This window comes from Chrysemys picta, chromosome 1 (assembly GCF_011386835.1).
Source record: "Chrysemys picta bellii isolate R12L10 chromosome 1, ASM1138683v2, whole genome shotgun sequence".
NCBI lineage: Eukaryota > Metazoa > Chordata > Testudines > Emydidae > Chrysemys > Chrysemys picta.
Window position 1 is genome coordinate 193,185,017 of NC_088791.1, and position 14,761 is coordinate 193,199,777.

At 38.7% G+C, this 14,761-nt stretch overlaps 1 protein-coding gene across 6 annotated transcripts in view; it reads left to right on the plus strand.

The window, feature by feature from the left end:
• MORC3 (MORC family CW-type zinc finger 3) overlaps positions 1 to 11,443 on the plus strand; it is a 47,817-nt gene extending 36,374 nt beyond the window's left edge. For 2 of the 6 annotated variants that reach the window (XM_005303314.5, XM_065590298.1), the window contains 3 exons: positions 702 to 1,536; positions 6,602 to 6,765; positions 9,250 to 11,443. In XM_005303314.5, the coding sequence (XP_005303371.2) occupies positions 702 to 1,536; positions 6,602 to 6,765; positions 9,250 to 9,403 (1,153 nt within the window). In that variant the 3' untranslated portion in view covers positions 9,404 to 11,443. Of the gene's footprint in view, positions 1 to 701; positions 1,537 to 4,827; positions 5,426 to 6,601; positions 6,766 to 9,249 lie in introns of those variants that run through there. The other 4 variants (XR_010600116.1, XM_065590303.1, XM_005303315.5 and 1 more) reach the window with 4 other exon arrangements.
• Positions 11,444 to 14,761: the final 3,318 nt, after the last annotated feature.

Below are 14,761 nucleotides of genomic sequence, written 5' to 3' on the forward strand. Positions count from 1 at the left end.
ATTGTAGGTAACCTTTCATTATATTGTCACTTCTTGGCCCAAAGTTTATTAGTCTGTTTCATGATATAGTGTGAAAACAAGTCAATTGCTAGGTTACTATAAAAATAATGGTTGATATGTACCCTGACTGACTAGTGATACGTAGTTTTTTCTTAGCATAACATTCTTTCTAGTCAGAGCCTCTCTGCTGACATCTGTTCTATTCAAGAACACCTTTCTCTCGACTTGGCCTGTCTTTCTGCTAATTACCTCTAATTCTGAATTAGTTAACTAAAGATGTTGTTGCTTCCATTGTCCCAAATAGCCTTGGATGAATCCTTTTGATTCAGTCCAGCCATGAAACTTGATCTCTTCTAATGTTCTTAACAGTACCAAGCACAACCAACAGTCTCACTATATTAGATAAGCAGAAAGACATCCTCTCTTATTCACTGTGTATAGCGTCAGTTCACTCAATGTCCAGTTTTCAGGAGCACTCCAAAATGGTAGGATTCATGACTCCTAAAGTTGACCTCAAAATTTAGAAATTAAAAAGTGCAGATGATTGTCTAGAATCACCAGTGCAGTCCAACAAATGTGTACTTTATTTTCATAAGCACTGTTCACACAAACTTTGAAATTATACAGTTAGGAAACTAGAAATTATTTTGAATAATGTAGTAGTTTGCACTAGCTGATTATTTCATTTCTGCCCTCCCCAGCCTTAAACGGAAGATTTCTGGTTGTTCACCTATTACTTCAAAGACACCACGATTAAATAACCACACATTTGACAATCACACTGAAGATGACGATGATGAGGACGTCATCATCTTAGAGGAGAGCAGTACTCCAAAGCCTGCAGCAGACTGTGATGTTACAATAGTAAAAACTGAGCATATTAACATGGAACAAGGCAGCATGCAAGAGGAGCCTTGTGGTGCAGCTAGTTCAGAAGATAAATATGAGCAGTGGACTGCATCAACCCAAACTGAGATCCCAAGTTTAGTTGTTAAAAAGGAAGAAGTAGAAGATTATGTAGATATGCAGTTACTCAGATCAACGTTGGAAACAAGCCAAGAAGAAATCATTAATGCTTCTGAGACATCTTCTGTGGATTTTAGCATCAAATTAAATGAACTAAGAAATCAGTTGCAAGTAGCAAACCAAGAAAAAGAAAATTACCGAAAACAGTGTGAAATGTTAACCAACCAGATGAAAATATTAGAGCAGAAGATACTAGAAATGAATGATAACTATGTGAAAAAGGAAATGTGTCATCAGTCAACTGAGACTACTCTTATATTCCCAGATGACAAAGTAGAAAATTTTAAAGAGAAAAGTCCAGAAGAAGTGGCTATTTTATATGAGCAGGCCTTAAAAGAGATGGAAAAGCTAAAGGAACAGTGTAGTACTTTGCTAAATTTAAAAACGGAATGCAGCAAATGTTCTAACAATGAAAATAAAAATGAGGTGGATGAAATTGCTGTGCAACTTGATGATGTCTTCAGACAACTGGACAAATGCAATACTGAGAGAGATCAATATAAAAGTGAGGTATGTTTGTTAATATGGTTTATGGCAAGGTAAAGGGAATATACAGGACCTGTCTTTTTTTTTTTTTTTTTTTTTTTTTTTTAACAGCTAGCTACAAAAATATTCACCGAGGCCCTGATCCTATAATGAGCTCCATCCACAGAGCTCCCTATGGCCTCAGTGGGGCTCCTTAAGAGCAAAGAGAACAGCCACATCGAGTACACTGCAGGACCAGGGTCAAAATTTGTGGATGCAATTGCACATACAAATTACCATAATTATCCAGATGCAAATCAGTTAATTGGAAATAAATTAGGATTATCTCATTAGCTGACATCTCCTGTGTATATGCTAGATCTTGATTGTTGTAAATTGCTAGAGATGTGAATATCTTTTTGTTAATTTTTTAGTATATTGTTACCTCTATTTCAAAAATTCAAGTATGAATATTTTTTCAAATAGTTAAATTTAAAAAATTAACATAACAATTCTAGTAAATATATAGATCATGTATTGTGTGTTCAAGTAACACAGCTAATAAAAACGGCTAGAAAAGATACCAAGCATTGAATTGGCAGAGACTTATTCTAACTTCTCGTTAGAAGTGATCCCTCCAAAGTAAGCTTGAGACACCCTGATAGACAAATATACAGGAGTTCTCATTGCTTTTGGGTAGTTGTTTGTCCGTTTTTGTTTCTAAACGGAATAGATACCACTGGAGACTACATCTGCCATCTTTTAACTTCACTTCGACTCCTTTTCCCATTTACATGGGGTCGGAGGTGTCTGATTTTTCACTACTCCTTCCAGTCCATGGCACAGGTTTGTAGGTTTTGGAGCTCCAGTCCTTTTTTCTTCAAACTTCTCTTGAGTCTTTCCATCGTGTCCTCTGTCTTCCATGTCCTTTCTTGCTGTCCTCTTTCTCCCATGCTTTCTTTGCTATCACTGAGAGTCCCAAATTCATCTTCCCCCTAATTTATTCCATGTGCACTCTGTTTACTCTCCGCTTGCCTGCCATTCTCTTCAGTATATTATTTTCTGTTATCCACTGTTGCCAAATCAGAGCAGGCAGGGACAGACAAATGCAGTGAATACTCTTCCTTTCAGTTTGTGAATTAATTGCAAGTTCCACAGTACTCCTGCCTTTTTCACTGCCATCCATGCACATTGTGGGGTTCTTTTCAGTTCTCCAGATCTTGGTCCAGTGGCATGAAATATACTTCCCAAGCATATAGATTCTTTCTTCTCTCCAGAAACTTCAGTCAACAGCTCTTCTGTCACTCTTCCTTACTTGCATAATTGCAGTCTTTTGTGTTTACCTTCAAACTATGATCTTCAAACACAGATGCCTACTCTGATACAGTATTTACCAGTTCCTCTTTGCTGTCAGCCAAAAGGGCCAGATGGTCAGCATAGATTACCTTTCTCTCTCTCCACAGGTTTGGTTCTCCTATTACTTAACTCCATAACTAGGATGAAGAAAAGTGGACTCAGCACACTGCTTTGTCTGACTCCCACTGCTGCCTCAGAACTCTCTGAAATTCCATGGATTGTTACCACCTTAGCTCTTGACCCTCAATAAAGTTCCTCTATCCTATCCATTTCTGAAGTCCCGTCCTATCGATTTCAATACTGCAAACAATGCAGAATCAAGTCATATGCTTTGTCAATAAATGCTACATAGCAGTTACGCCCTCCATTTATAATTCTTGCAAACTTCTGTCTCATCGTAAATATAATGTCTGTAGTATTCCTTCCCTTCTTAAATCTCTTCTCCTATGTTTTCCTCCACCTTGCACCAAAACCTTACCTCCAAAACTCTTTCAAGGACTTTGAGTCTGATTTAACCGAGTGATGCCCAATAAGTATTTGGATCATTTGCATCACGCATGCCCTCCCAGAGAGGCACAATCTATCCCATTCTCCAGTTAAGTGGGATCCCAGCAAACACATAGTAATGTATGAAGCGAGTATCTGCAATTGCCTTGATCATATCAACAGTTATCTCATCTTCACTTGCTGGCTTACCGTTCATCTTATTCAGAGCTTTTACCTCCTCTACAGAGATCAATACCTCTTTGTGGCTTTTCCATGATTGCAAGAATTGTTGCAATTCTCTTCTTGTTTAACAGCCTTATGGAAAAAATATTTCCAATCTCTACTACACCTTTAGGGTTAGTCATCACACAGTTCCCATCCTTCATGCAGAAAGCTCTATCTTTTGTGTTTCATTTGTTCCTCTCTTTTGCCAACCCGTCTGATGAAGTGGGTATTCACCCACGAAAGCTTATGCTCCAATACATCTGTTAGTCTACAAGGTGCCACAGGAGTCTTTGTTGCTTTTTACAGATCCAGACTAACACGGCTACCCCTCTGATACTTTCTTGACATCATCTTCCTCCAGCTTTCTGTATAATTCCTCTTCAGCCTCCATTCTCGCCTTAGCAACTGCCTTTTTTGCATGTTGTGTGCTTTTTTTATTCTCATCACAACCTGCTTTCTCAAACTCTTTAAATAATTATTTGTTTTTAATTACTTGTTATCCAAAAGTACCTTATCTTAACATTCATTCTGCCACATTACCTTCACTGCCTTAATGAAATGGGCAGGGATGGTGTCTGTAACCTCTGTTTGCCAGAAGCTGGGAATGGGCAACAGGGGATGGATCACTTGATTACCTATTCTGTTCATTCCTGCAGGGACACCTGGATTTGGCCACTGTCTGAGGACCGGATACTGGGCTAAATGGACCTTTGGTCTGACCCAGTATGGCTGTTCTTATGTTCTTAAACTTCCTTAATTCTCCCTCCACTCACTTCACTGTCTTTGGCAAAGCATGAAAACCTTCCTTTACTGTTTGGCAAACTTCCTTTCTGCCCCCTGACATAACTTAACTACCAGTGCAATTTCTTCCTCAATTTCATTGTCTTTCCTGTGTTCTCAGGTTATACATTTTAGCTATTAATACTTGTTATACTGAGTGAATATGTAGCAGAACAACCTTTGTCCTTCACCATTTTCATATGTTCTCTTACCAAAATATAATCTACCTGGGCTTTGCTTTTTCCACTATAATATATCCTCATATGGGATTATTTTTTTTTAAACATTATTCACCGCTGAACTCCCATTAAACACCACTTAACCCAGTTCTCTCCTTCTGTATTTCTTTTACCAAAGCCAAATTTACCCACCACTCCTTCTGTTGGGCTCCCTTCACCAACATGATTGCTGGTCACTAACAAGGTGTCACTCTCAACCATAACCACCAACTTTTCAGCTCATTTCTAAAGTTCTTCCTCTCTTCCATAGGTCTGCCTGATTGAGGAGCAAACTTTGACATCAAACAACCCTATTCTCTCTCATCAACCATACTGTCAGTCATTTTCCTCTTCTTTCTATCCTTTGACATCAGTGATCTGAGTTCATGATGAAAGCTACCCCATTCATTTTCTTTTTTTCTCAAAACTAAAAAATCCATCTTTCAAGATTATACTTCTGCCTCTACACCATGTAGTTTCCTGCAGATATTGTATATGGATTTTCTTTCTAGTCATTGCCTCTACCACCTCTCCTGACCTACCCCTAAGTGAACCTACATTCCAAGTTGCTATTCTAAGGACTTTGCCAATTTGTCGCTGTTGCCTGGAAAAGAGTGTCGGTTACATGTTTTAAATACTTGCATTTAAAGAACACACCAAGAGCCTAGGAGCTAAGTAGCCCACTCATGGCTGACCCTGCTGTGGTTTTAATTTGGAGTTGACCTTCTCCTAGATCAGCTGCCATCCAAAGCTTCTGACGCCCAATCTGGCATCTTTTGTGAGGAGTAAAATTTTCATTTTGGAGAGAAACCATTAATTTAAAAAAAAAAAAACTATTCTAAACAAAATTGCTGTGTGTGTTATGGAAATTGATCAGTTTGGGTAATTTGTCTCCATCTTTTTCAAAACATTTTTTAGAGGAGAGTATCTATACTCTGCCATTACTTTTTGCTCACCAAGAATTAGCTAAAACCAAGAAAGTGACAGCTAATTTTAGAAACGAACAGGTTTTATTTTTGGAATTCACACAGGATGGATAAATTAGTTTTTAAAAGATCAGTTCTTTAAATGTTGCTAGTTATTTCCCTATCTTATAATATTAAATTGCTAATGTGGATGTTTTGTATGTTTCTTTGGCTTTCTAATTGTTCATAGAATTTCAGATTTTATAGACTGCACCCTTCCAAGTTTCATACTTAAAATGCTCATCTATGCTGAAAAAGTTAAGAGCCTCATTAATAGCCTTAATCTGAAAACAACACACACAGATACAGAATTGATAAGTAAATTGCCCATGTTGTGTTTGTACTCAACTCCACTTTTTGATATATTGAACTTCCACAAGTCAAGAAAGCTGAAATGCTTTGACCAGTCTATACTCAACCATCAGGGTTTGCAGTGTGAAATCAATGGAACTTGTGCTCCTAAATATGTTAAGTGCTTTTGAAAATCCAACTGTTAGGTGCCTAAATTAGCTTTAAGTGCCTAACTTTAGGCTTCTGTTTTTGAAAATTTTGGCATATGTAAAGTATGTTCACTAATGTATTGAAGGTCTTAACTTCTGATTGTGAATATTGAAGCAATTTGTTTTGAATGAAAAGATTTTATGGCACTAAGACTTTTTGATAACTACAATTTTAACCTCTGATACCACAAACACTTGTGTACACTCATGTTGGTTTCAAGCAGATGAGTAGTCACATTGAAGAAAATCTGATATTAATGTGAGCAGAATTATGTACCTGCTTAAATGTTTGCAGGATCATGGTTTTAATTTTCAATATTTTGTTTTCCTGTAGCATTTTTGTAAAATATAGATATGATACCCAACCAGTAGTGACATTTTTAGAAAGCATAATTTAGTTAATTTTAATTTATTGCAGTAAAACAAATTTTCAGATGAGTTTTTTTAAAGCATCAGTAAACTTTTAAAAATCAAGTGATTTGATCATTCGTTAAGCCAATAATTTAAATTGCCTTATTTTTAAATTACTCCACCTTCACTTCAGAAGTATAAAATTAACTTACTTTGATTTACCTGTCAGATTGAACTGCTGGAAATGGAAAAAACTCAAATTGGTTTTCAGTGCGAAGAGCTTAAAAGAGAAGTTGCACAGTTAAAAGCTACAATTCCTCAAGTGGTAGCATGTGCAAATGATTCTACAACCAGTAACATTGAAGATCCTGTCAGTTATTCTGATGAAGAAAGGTATCGCTTTTCTTTCTTTTAGACCAGAAATTTGCCTGGAATAGCCTATCGGGCTTGTACCTTAAAACCCTGTCAAAGTTCATGATTGATTCTGTAATCTTTTGTGGCTTTCTGAATCTTCACTGCCCCTTCTTTTCCCTGCTAATGTTCACAATTTATTATCTTCCAAAAAATATTTCAGATTAATTTATGTATAATATGGTCCAGTTTGCAAGTGTTAAAGAATCTAAATGTGTAGTTTGTCTGAAAATCCTAAAAAAAAAAAAAAAAAATAAAGAAATAAGGTTTCTCTTTATTCAGGTAGAATAATGGCTTTTTATTGGCGTTAACAGCTTGCTTACTTACCGCTATACAACGTACAGAAGATATTGTCCATTTTTCTCAGGCGTTTTTACTCCAAATGTATATTAGCACAAGTCTATACTACAAAATTAAGTCAATGTAAGTTACGTTGACCTACAGCCAGTGCAGTAATTAAATCAGCTGTTCATGTCCACACTACCCTCCTTGTGCCAATGGTATGCGTCCTCACCAGGCGCACCTGCATTGACTTAAGTGGGGGCATTGCAGGGGGCTGACAGGCAGAGCCCCACCACTGCAGGGCTGACAGTTGGTGCAGGGCTGACTGTGAGAACTCTCTGCCCTAGGGCTGTATGTTTCGGTGGGGCTGGCGCTCATGGCGGCTGGCCAGTCAGCAGGGCTGGCCCTGATGGCACTGGCTGGCCCCATGGCAGGCTGCCTACCCCATACGGAGGCGATAGGGCAGGGATGATGCCACCAGCATGCCCTATGCGGAGGCGACAGGGGAGGCCTGGGGAGGCTGGCCAGGCTGGGGCTGATGGTGGTCAGCCAGTGGTTGGCCCCGTGCAGGAGAGGCAGGGCTGGTGGCACGGGCTGGCCTGCTGCCCCGCCCGGGAGCAGCTGGGGTTGATGGCACCAGCTGGCGGCCGGCCCTGCCGCCCACTGGCCGGTGCCATCGGCCCCAGTCCCGCTTGCCCCTACATGGGGCAGCTGGCCCCATGTGGGGGCAGCGAAGCTGGGGCTGATGGCACTGGCTGGCTCCATGCAAGGGCAACGGGGCCTCGGGCTGTCAAAAGCAGCAGCAGGTGATGTAAGCAACTTAACTACATTGACCTAAGCACACTTTTGCGCACGGAGGTGAAGTTATTAGGTCAGCGTAGAGGACAACTTACTGTAGTGTAGATGCGTAATAAAATTAGGTCAATGATAAGCTTCCTTATGTTGACCTAACTCTGTAATGTAGACTAGGCGTTAAATGTTCTTTGTTATGGATTACTGACACACTTCCTCAAATCTTACTGCAAACTGTAGTAATAGATTGAGTTACCATTCCATACAAGTCTGTTCAGAATTGTCACTGCTAGCCAGATCTCTAGTGTTAGGTTTGAGCTGTAGCTGCATCAATTGTGATCGTTCCTCTGTCTGCCAGCATTTTCTTTGCTGTTGGCCTCCAACTTTGATGTCTTGTACTCCCTGGAAGGATTTGCGGATTATTTGAATTTGTTGCACTAGCGGCCATCCACAAATCAGGCTGGAACTTATCAGCAGAATGGATGCTAACCTGGAAGGAAGTACAGGCAGAAGGAAGAGAGAGAGAGAGAAAAAGGATGGTTGAGTTGGAAGTAACTTTGAGCAGCAAAGAGGCATGGGGTGAGAAAATGAACACAGGAAAGCAAGAATAAGAGAGAGAACACAGAAAAAATAAACAGGAGGAGGAAAGGAAAGTAGGAAAGAGGCTGAAGCAGGAAAAAACCTATAGAATGTAACAGAAAAATATAGCTAAAACGTAGCTTTACACACCTATTGTAGCTTTATTTTTAAGGTAGTTCTTGGACAAATTCATTTCTCTTTCCAGCTGGTATTTTCCCCCCTCCTTGTCTGTCTCTAGAGGTGGCTTTCAGTGTGTGCCTCACACTTGGGCCAGATGTGCCATGCCCTATCATTTTTTATTACTTACAATTTTTATTACTATTTACAATTTTTAATACTTTGGAATTGTTTTGAGAAAGCAAAATGGAGATTGAAGTAAGGTATCTGGGTCAGTATTTGGGTTTGTGCTACCCAAACAAATAAACACAATCCCTTTCATTTTGCTTCAAAAGAGCCTCTATTTTGTGATGATGAGGATGGAACCAAGTTCTGCCCTCAGTGTTTGTTTAAAACGGAATGAGCATGTAATCCTCCAGCTCAGGAACTCTGGTGCTCAAACCTTGGAAAAAACTGGTCCAGCTAGATCCTTGCCTTGAGTTACTTCATGGATTACTTTAAATTAAATTTCATCATGTCTTATATTGGCTGATATGTTTCTTTGTAAAACTCAGATTTGCAGAACCTTCTCTTTTCAGTAAGGCAGTCATATTGTTTCTAAAGTTCAATATAAAATGTTATGGACTGTAATCTCAGAATTTATCTGCACTTTATATAAAAATCTTCCTTAATATGATCAACATTATCTCCTTACAGCCTGAAACTGCGATCCCTCCGAGTTAACGTTGGACAGCTACTGGCCATAATTATGCCTGATCTAGATTTGCAGCAAGTAAATTATGATGTTGATATAGTTGATGAAATTTTAGGACAAGTTGTGGAACAAATGCATGAAATCACCACTACTTAATATCCTTTACTGAAGACATTAAGACACTTGCTGAATCTTCCATTATATTGTAGGGTTTCCAAATTGTAAAGACTGGTTTTGTTTTTATGTTTGAGTAATTTAGATATATATATATATATACTGTGTGCACTCAGGTGTCACAAATACTGTGGGTACTTTTCATGTACCTTTAACTTTCTCCTTAAAGGAACAGTCAACATTGACAGGCCGTGGATGTACCTAACTTATTAAGAATTTTGTTTTAAAAATAAATGTTTGTAATTAAACTTGCAAATATTTTCTATTACTTTGGAATCTTAAGCAGTTTTTACAGAGCTTTTCATTTTGCTTTTAACTTTTGTATTCTGTGATCCTTAAATGTATTTGTTCCCCCAAAACTAAACTTACCCTCTCTGATCCCCCTCCAAAACCAAACCACAATAGCATTGTTGTAAATATCAGTATTCTGCTTGTAAACAGTAATGAAACAGGCAAGTTTTGTGCATTTGCCTTTACTCAAATTTAGTTGGTACATACAATTTTTGGGCTATGGTCCCTGGTAGCAATATGGGTTGTTGGTTTTTTTTTTTTTTTTTTTTTTGTACAACATGGGTCTGATCCTGACAAGTGCTAATACCTGCAATTCCCACCAAAGCCAGTGGGAATTGCAGATGCTCATACCACTCAGAAGCATACTGCTGTGGTACTAACCACAAGTAGGCATAGTTTTGGTATGTGCTGTGTGAGCTTATTCATAGCTCTGCCGATGCATCTCAATACTGACCTGAAATACTACCATTTTAATACTACCCCCTTGAGTGAAGACTGCGAATCATGTTAAATTGTATAGTGGTTTTGTGATGTTGGCAAATACAGAATAGGGACAAGATATGTCCTAAAATAATAAACCTCAGAACACTGAATTGTTGCAATATTGATTACTGACTCTGCCATAGAAACCCCCCTTTGTTAGCTTTCTTTGAAATGACACTACTGTAATCAATCTGTCTCCTAATTTAGCTTCCCATGAAAATACCTATAATGCAGCATGCTGTATGATTACAATGGGCTACTCAGTTTTAGAGGAATTATGTAATTAAAAGGGCATTTAAGTTAAAGATACTTTTAAAAACAAATTAATTACCTTACCGATGGTGGTAATGACCAATGAATTTATTAAAGCTGAAAACTTAAATCTAATTTGCTTTCACTGTTTATGCAGTTTTAAATTTTGCACATTTTTTATGGACCAAAAATGGGCTAGTCCTTTTGTTTCTAGTCTCTTTTCCTGGTTCTCATGTATCAGCACTGTGCTGCAATATCTGCAAAACAGGTGAATGTTTAAATTTAAGTGTTGAGGACAAATATGGGGATAGTGATGGTATGCTCCTTTAAACCATCTTTTTTTCCCCAGCCAACAGAGGGGTCCTTCTCATTTGACTAGTGATCTAAACAAAAATTGTTTCAATTAAAACCTTTAAAACAATCATGAAAACATCCCTTTAATATTAAACATATTAATGTGAAACATCTGTTTCTACAAAACCTACATTTTTTTGGCTTAAGCAACCTTACTGTCCTGTTTAAATTAGGTTGCATTCCCTTAGTTGTACTATGCTAGTCTGTTTAGCGTAAGAGTATCTTGAATACCTGATCTAGTATTATGCTAGTAGGGATAAAGAAATACTATTGTGCTTATAATGGCTAAATTTAATGTTTAATTTTGAACAGGTAGCTGAAATATGACTTAGGTATATGAACATTGTTATTTTTTGATAAACTGGTGTGCAATTTTTCATTCTTTGTCATTGTTTATTTATTTTCTCAGTGTTTTGTCCAGATACTTCTGTAGTTGAATTTATTATAGATGACTGGTAAAATATGTCTATATTGAAAATTAAAAATTTATACTGTACATTTAAATTTTGAGGAACAGCGGGTAAATGGAAGTAAGTTTACTTGTTAAAGTACATAGATGTATTTTTTTGTAAAAAGCACATTCTGGTTTTCTGTCAGATCAAAACTTTTAACTGGTCAATAAAAAAATAATTTTGTTTTAAATAAGAATATGCATACTAGCTATCTCCAGCTTTATTTTAACATTCATCCTTACGAGAAATCTGGCCTTCACTTTACCATGCTGCCTTTCAGAAGAATGTCAAATTGCTTGCTTCTGTAATCTGCACTATGTGTCGTTCTGTCACTCTCTTTAGCAGTTAGACCACATATAGATGTTTGACTCTACTTCCATGCTAAGAGACCTGATTCTTTAACTCCAGTGCTGGAGGCTAGTGTTTCCATATTCTGAAGTCCCAGGTTCAATGCCAGATTTCCTAAACAAAGGGTTGGTAGTGTCACAGTTCTGAGCAACTGCATCTCTGCTCCCACTCTGTGGTCCAGCAAGGGCACCCATTCTAAGCTCCCAGCTGTCACGTCTCTCTCGCTCCTAATGAGGTTATTTCCAGGCTGCACAGTTCCCTGCCTGTACTGTGAATTCCCCAGCAGTCAGACTGCCTAAGCAGGCCTGTTTTACTTTTCTTGTCAGTGACCGTAAACAGTGTAAGTGCCACAATTAAGTTACCACACAGCTCTTTCTAAGCAAGCACATTTATTCTTAAAGTAAAAAAATTAAAGAAAAAACATTAAAACAATAAAAGAATGTACACATACACTAAACTTACTATAGATCACACCCTATCTTCCACAAGGGCTCTAGTCTGTCAGTCCTTTCAACACTTTCCTGAGTATTGGGGCCCTCCCCATTTCCTGGATTAGAAGGAAAGTTCTCCATTAGTTTTAACTCTTTAAACAAAATTCCTTCTTTTTTGGTCCCTGGAGAGTTCAGTTTGAACAAGTATATGCAAGACTCCAGTCAGTGCTAGTTCTCTGGAAGTGTTACAACTGGAGTGAATTTGCCTAACCCCACCCCTCCACTCAGCTTGGTTCCTGGAAGACTCTGGTCTCCCTCCCCACATGGAATTGCATACAATCCATAGCATACGAAACAAACTTCAAGAAGGTTGGTCAGTTTCCTGCAATACCCTGGACAAATCTGTCACAGGTATCTTTGGTTATCCAGTCTGTAACCATTAGACCAAGGGTCGGTAACCTTTCAGAAGTGGTGTGCCAAGTCTTTATTTATTCACTCTAACTTAAGGTTTTGTGTGCCAGTAATACATTAACATTTTTAGAAAGTCTCTTTCTATAAGTAATATATAACTAAACTATTGTATGTAAAGTAAATAAGGTTTTTAAAATGTTTAAGAAGTTTTATTTAAAATTAAATTAAAATGCAGAGTCCCCCGGACCCAGGCAGTGTGAGTGCCACTGAAAATCAGCTCACGTGCTGCCTTTGGCACATGTGCCATAGGTTGCCTACACCTGCACTAGACCACACACTGCTCCCAAAGCCAGCAATGGAAACCAAGATTCCCAATGCCCAGCATTCCACAAAAGCTTGTGTGTAACCCACTGGCAATGTGCCGTCCGTCCCTCCCTGTAAGGGCTAGTCCATGTAAAGAATATCAGCATACGCCACCCCTGTGCGCGCACACCACCACTAGTTATAATCTTGACATGGAAGAGGTCTGTGGACTGGAAGGCAGTGGGTTCCAACCTTGCAGATGACCCAGATACGGTGGAAAAAATACATTATATATAAAACTCAGTTTAAGAGCCCTGAAGCACTTGTTGAAATGATTTTATATTGCAAATATTTGGAAGTGAAATTGGATGTTGTACTAATATATACTTTACTGCTGTATTTTTACTTATGTTTGGTTCAGAGTAATCCATGGAAGACTTTCTCTGTGTAACCAAAGAGTAGATTCTTGCTCTGTAAGCTCCAAAAAGGCCAGAACTTAAGTTTAATAACTGATCTTTCCAGAAAGTAATCCTCATTCTGAAAGGTGTAACATTGGCACTTATTGGAGATTGAGTGACTTAGGGCATTACTACTTGAGCTATAGAGCAGTGCCTCTCAACCTTTCCAGACTACTGTACCCCTTTGAGGAGTCCAATTTGTCTTATGTACTCCCAAGTTTCACCTCACTTAAACTACTTCCTTACAAAATCAGACAAAAATAGAAGTATCACAGTACACTATTACTGAAATTGCTTACTTTCATTTTTAATCTATACTATAAAGTGGAATATAAATATTGTATTTACATTTCAGTGTATAGAATATAGAGTAATATAAACACATCATAAAATTTTAGTTTGTACTAACTCTGCTAGTGCTTTTTATGTAGCCTGTTATAGAACTAGGCAAATATCTAGATGAGTTAATGTACCCCTGGGAAGACCTCCTGCATACCCCCACAAGTACTCCTACCCCTCTTTGAGAACCACTGCTACAGAGCCTTTCAGCACTAGGTCACTTGTTTGAACGGTGCCCAGCTCTGCAAGGATTAAAAATTGTTCCCATATAACATGTGTTCGGTATGAGGTCAAGTATAGTGAGACCTAAATTTGCAAGGGTTGGCCATTTTGTAATTATGATACACGTTTGGGGGTGAGCAAAAGGAATTCAAAAGTCAAGACAGACCAAAACACCATTTAATCTTTGGCACATACTCATGGGCTTTTGTAAAAGTCTCACAATTTTAGGGTTTGAATCATTATTTTTTAACTTTTGGGGTTGTGAATACTGAACTCTAACATCATGCATTCAGATGGGTTACAGAAAAGGCTGTAACTGTTAATTGAGTACAGCAGAGGTTGCTGTGGGGTCTGCACCCAGCCTCTGTGTCTCCTCACACCATATTCCCTGTTGTAGCACCAGTAGCAGATCCAGGGGAAGAGATGAGGAACAGGGGCCAGGCTGTCTCCAGCCAGTCCCTCAGCCAGCTCCCAACCACTGGATTGTACCCCTACCTACCCCAGCTTCCTTCCCAAACAGCCAGCCGCTGCCCCCCCCAACACCTGTTAGTAATTTGACTCACTCCAGCACCCTCTCCCCAGTTTTAGCAGTCCCCCACCTTGACAGCCTAGCATTCACCCTTACACACACCAGGCACCCTCCTCCACTCAGTAGTCTAGCAGCCCTGGGGCTAATTGCCAAGTTTTGTGCAATTTCATGTCACCTGACATCCTGCTACTGCTCTGGGCAGAATGTGTTGGCCATCAGATGAAGCCTGTGGTCCTATGGAAACTTGCAAGAATGCAAATTAGATTGCTACATAATTTGCATAAAATGCCACTAAGGGAACTTAACAAAATTTGGCAACTAGGAACTGGTGTAAATTCCAAAAAAAAAAGTTGAGATCCAGGGCTGTAACCCCTCTGCGACCCTGTAAAATGGGGACAATACTCAGCTTTATAAAGTGCTTTGTGATCTATGGATGAGGAGTCCATGTCGGGTTAGGTACAATTAAT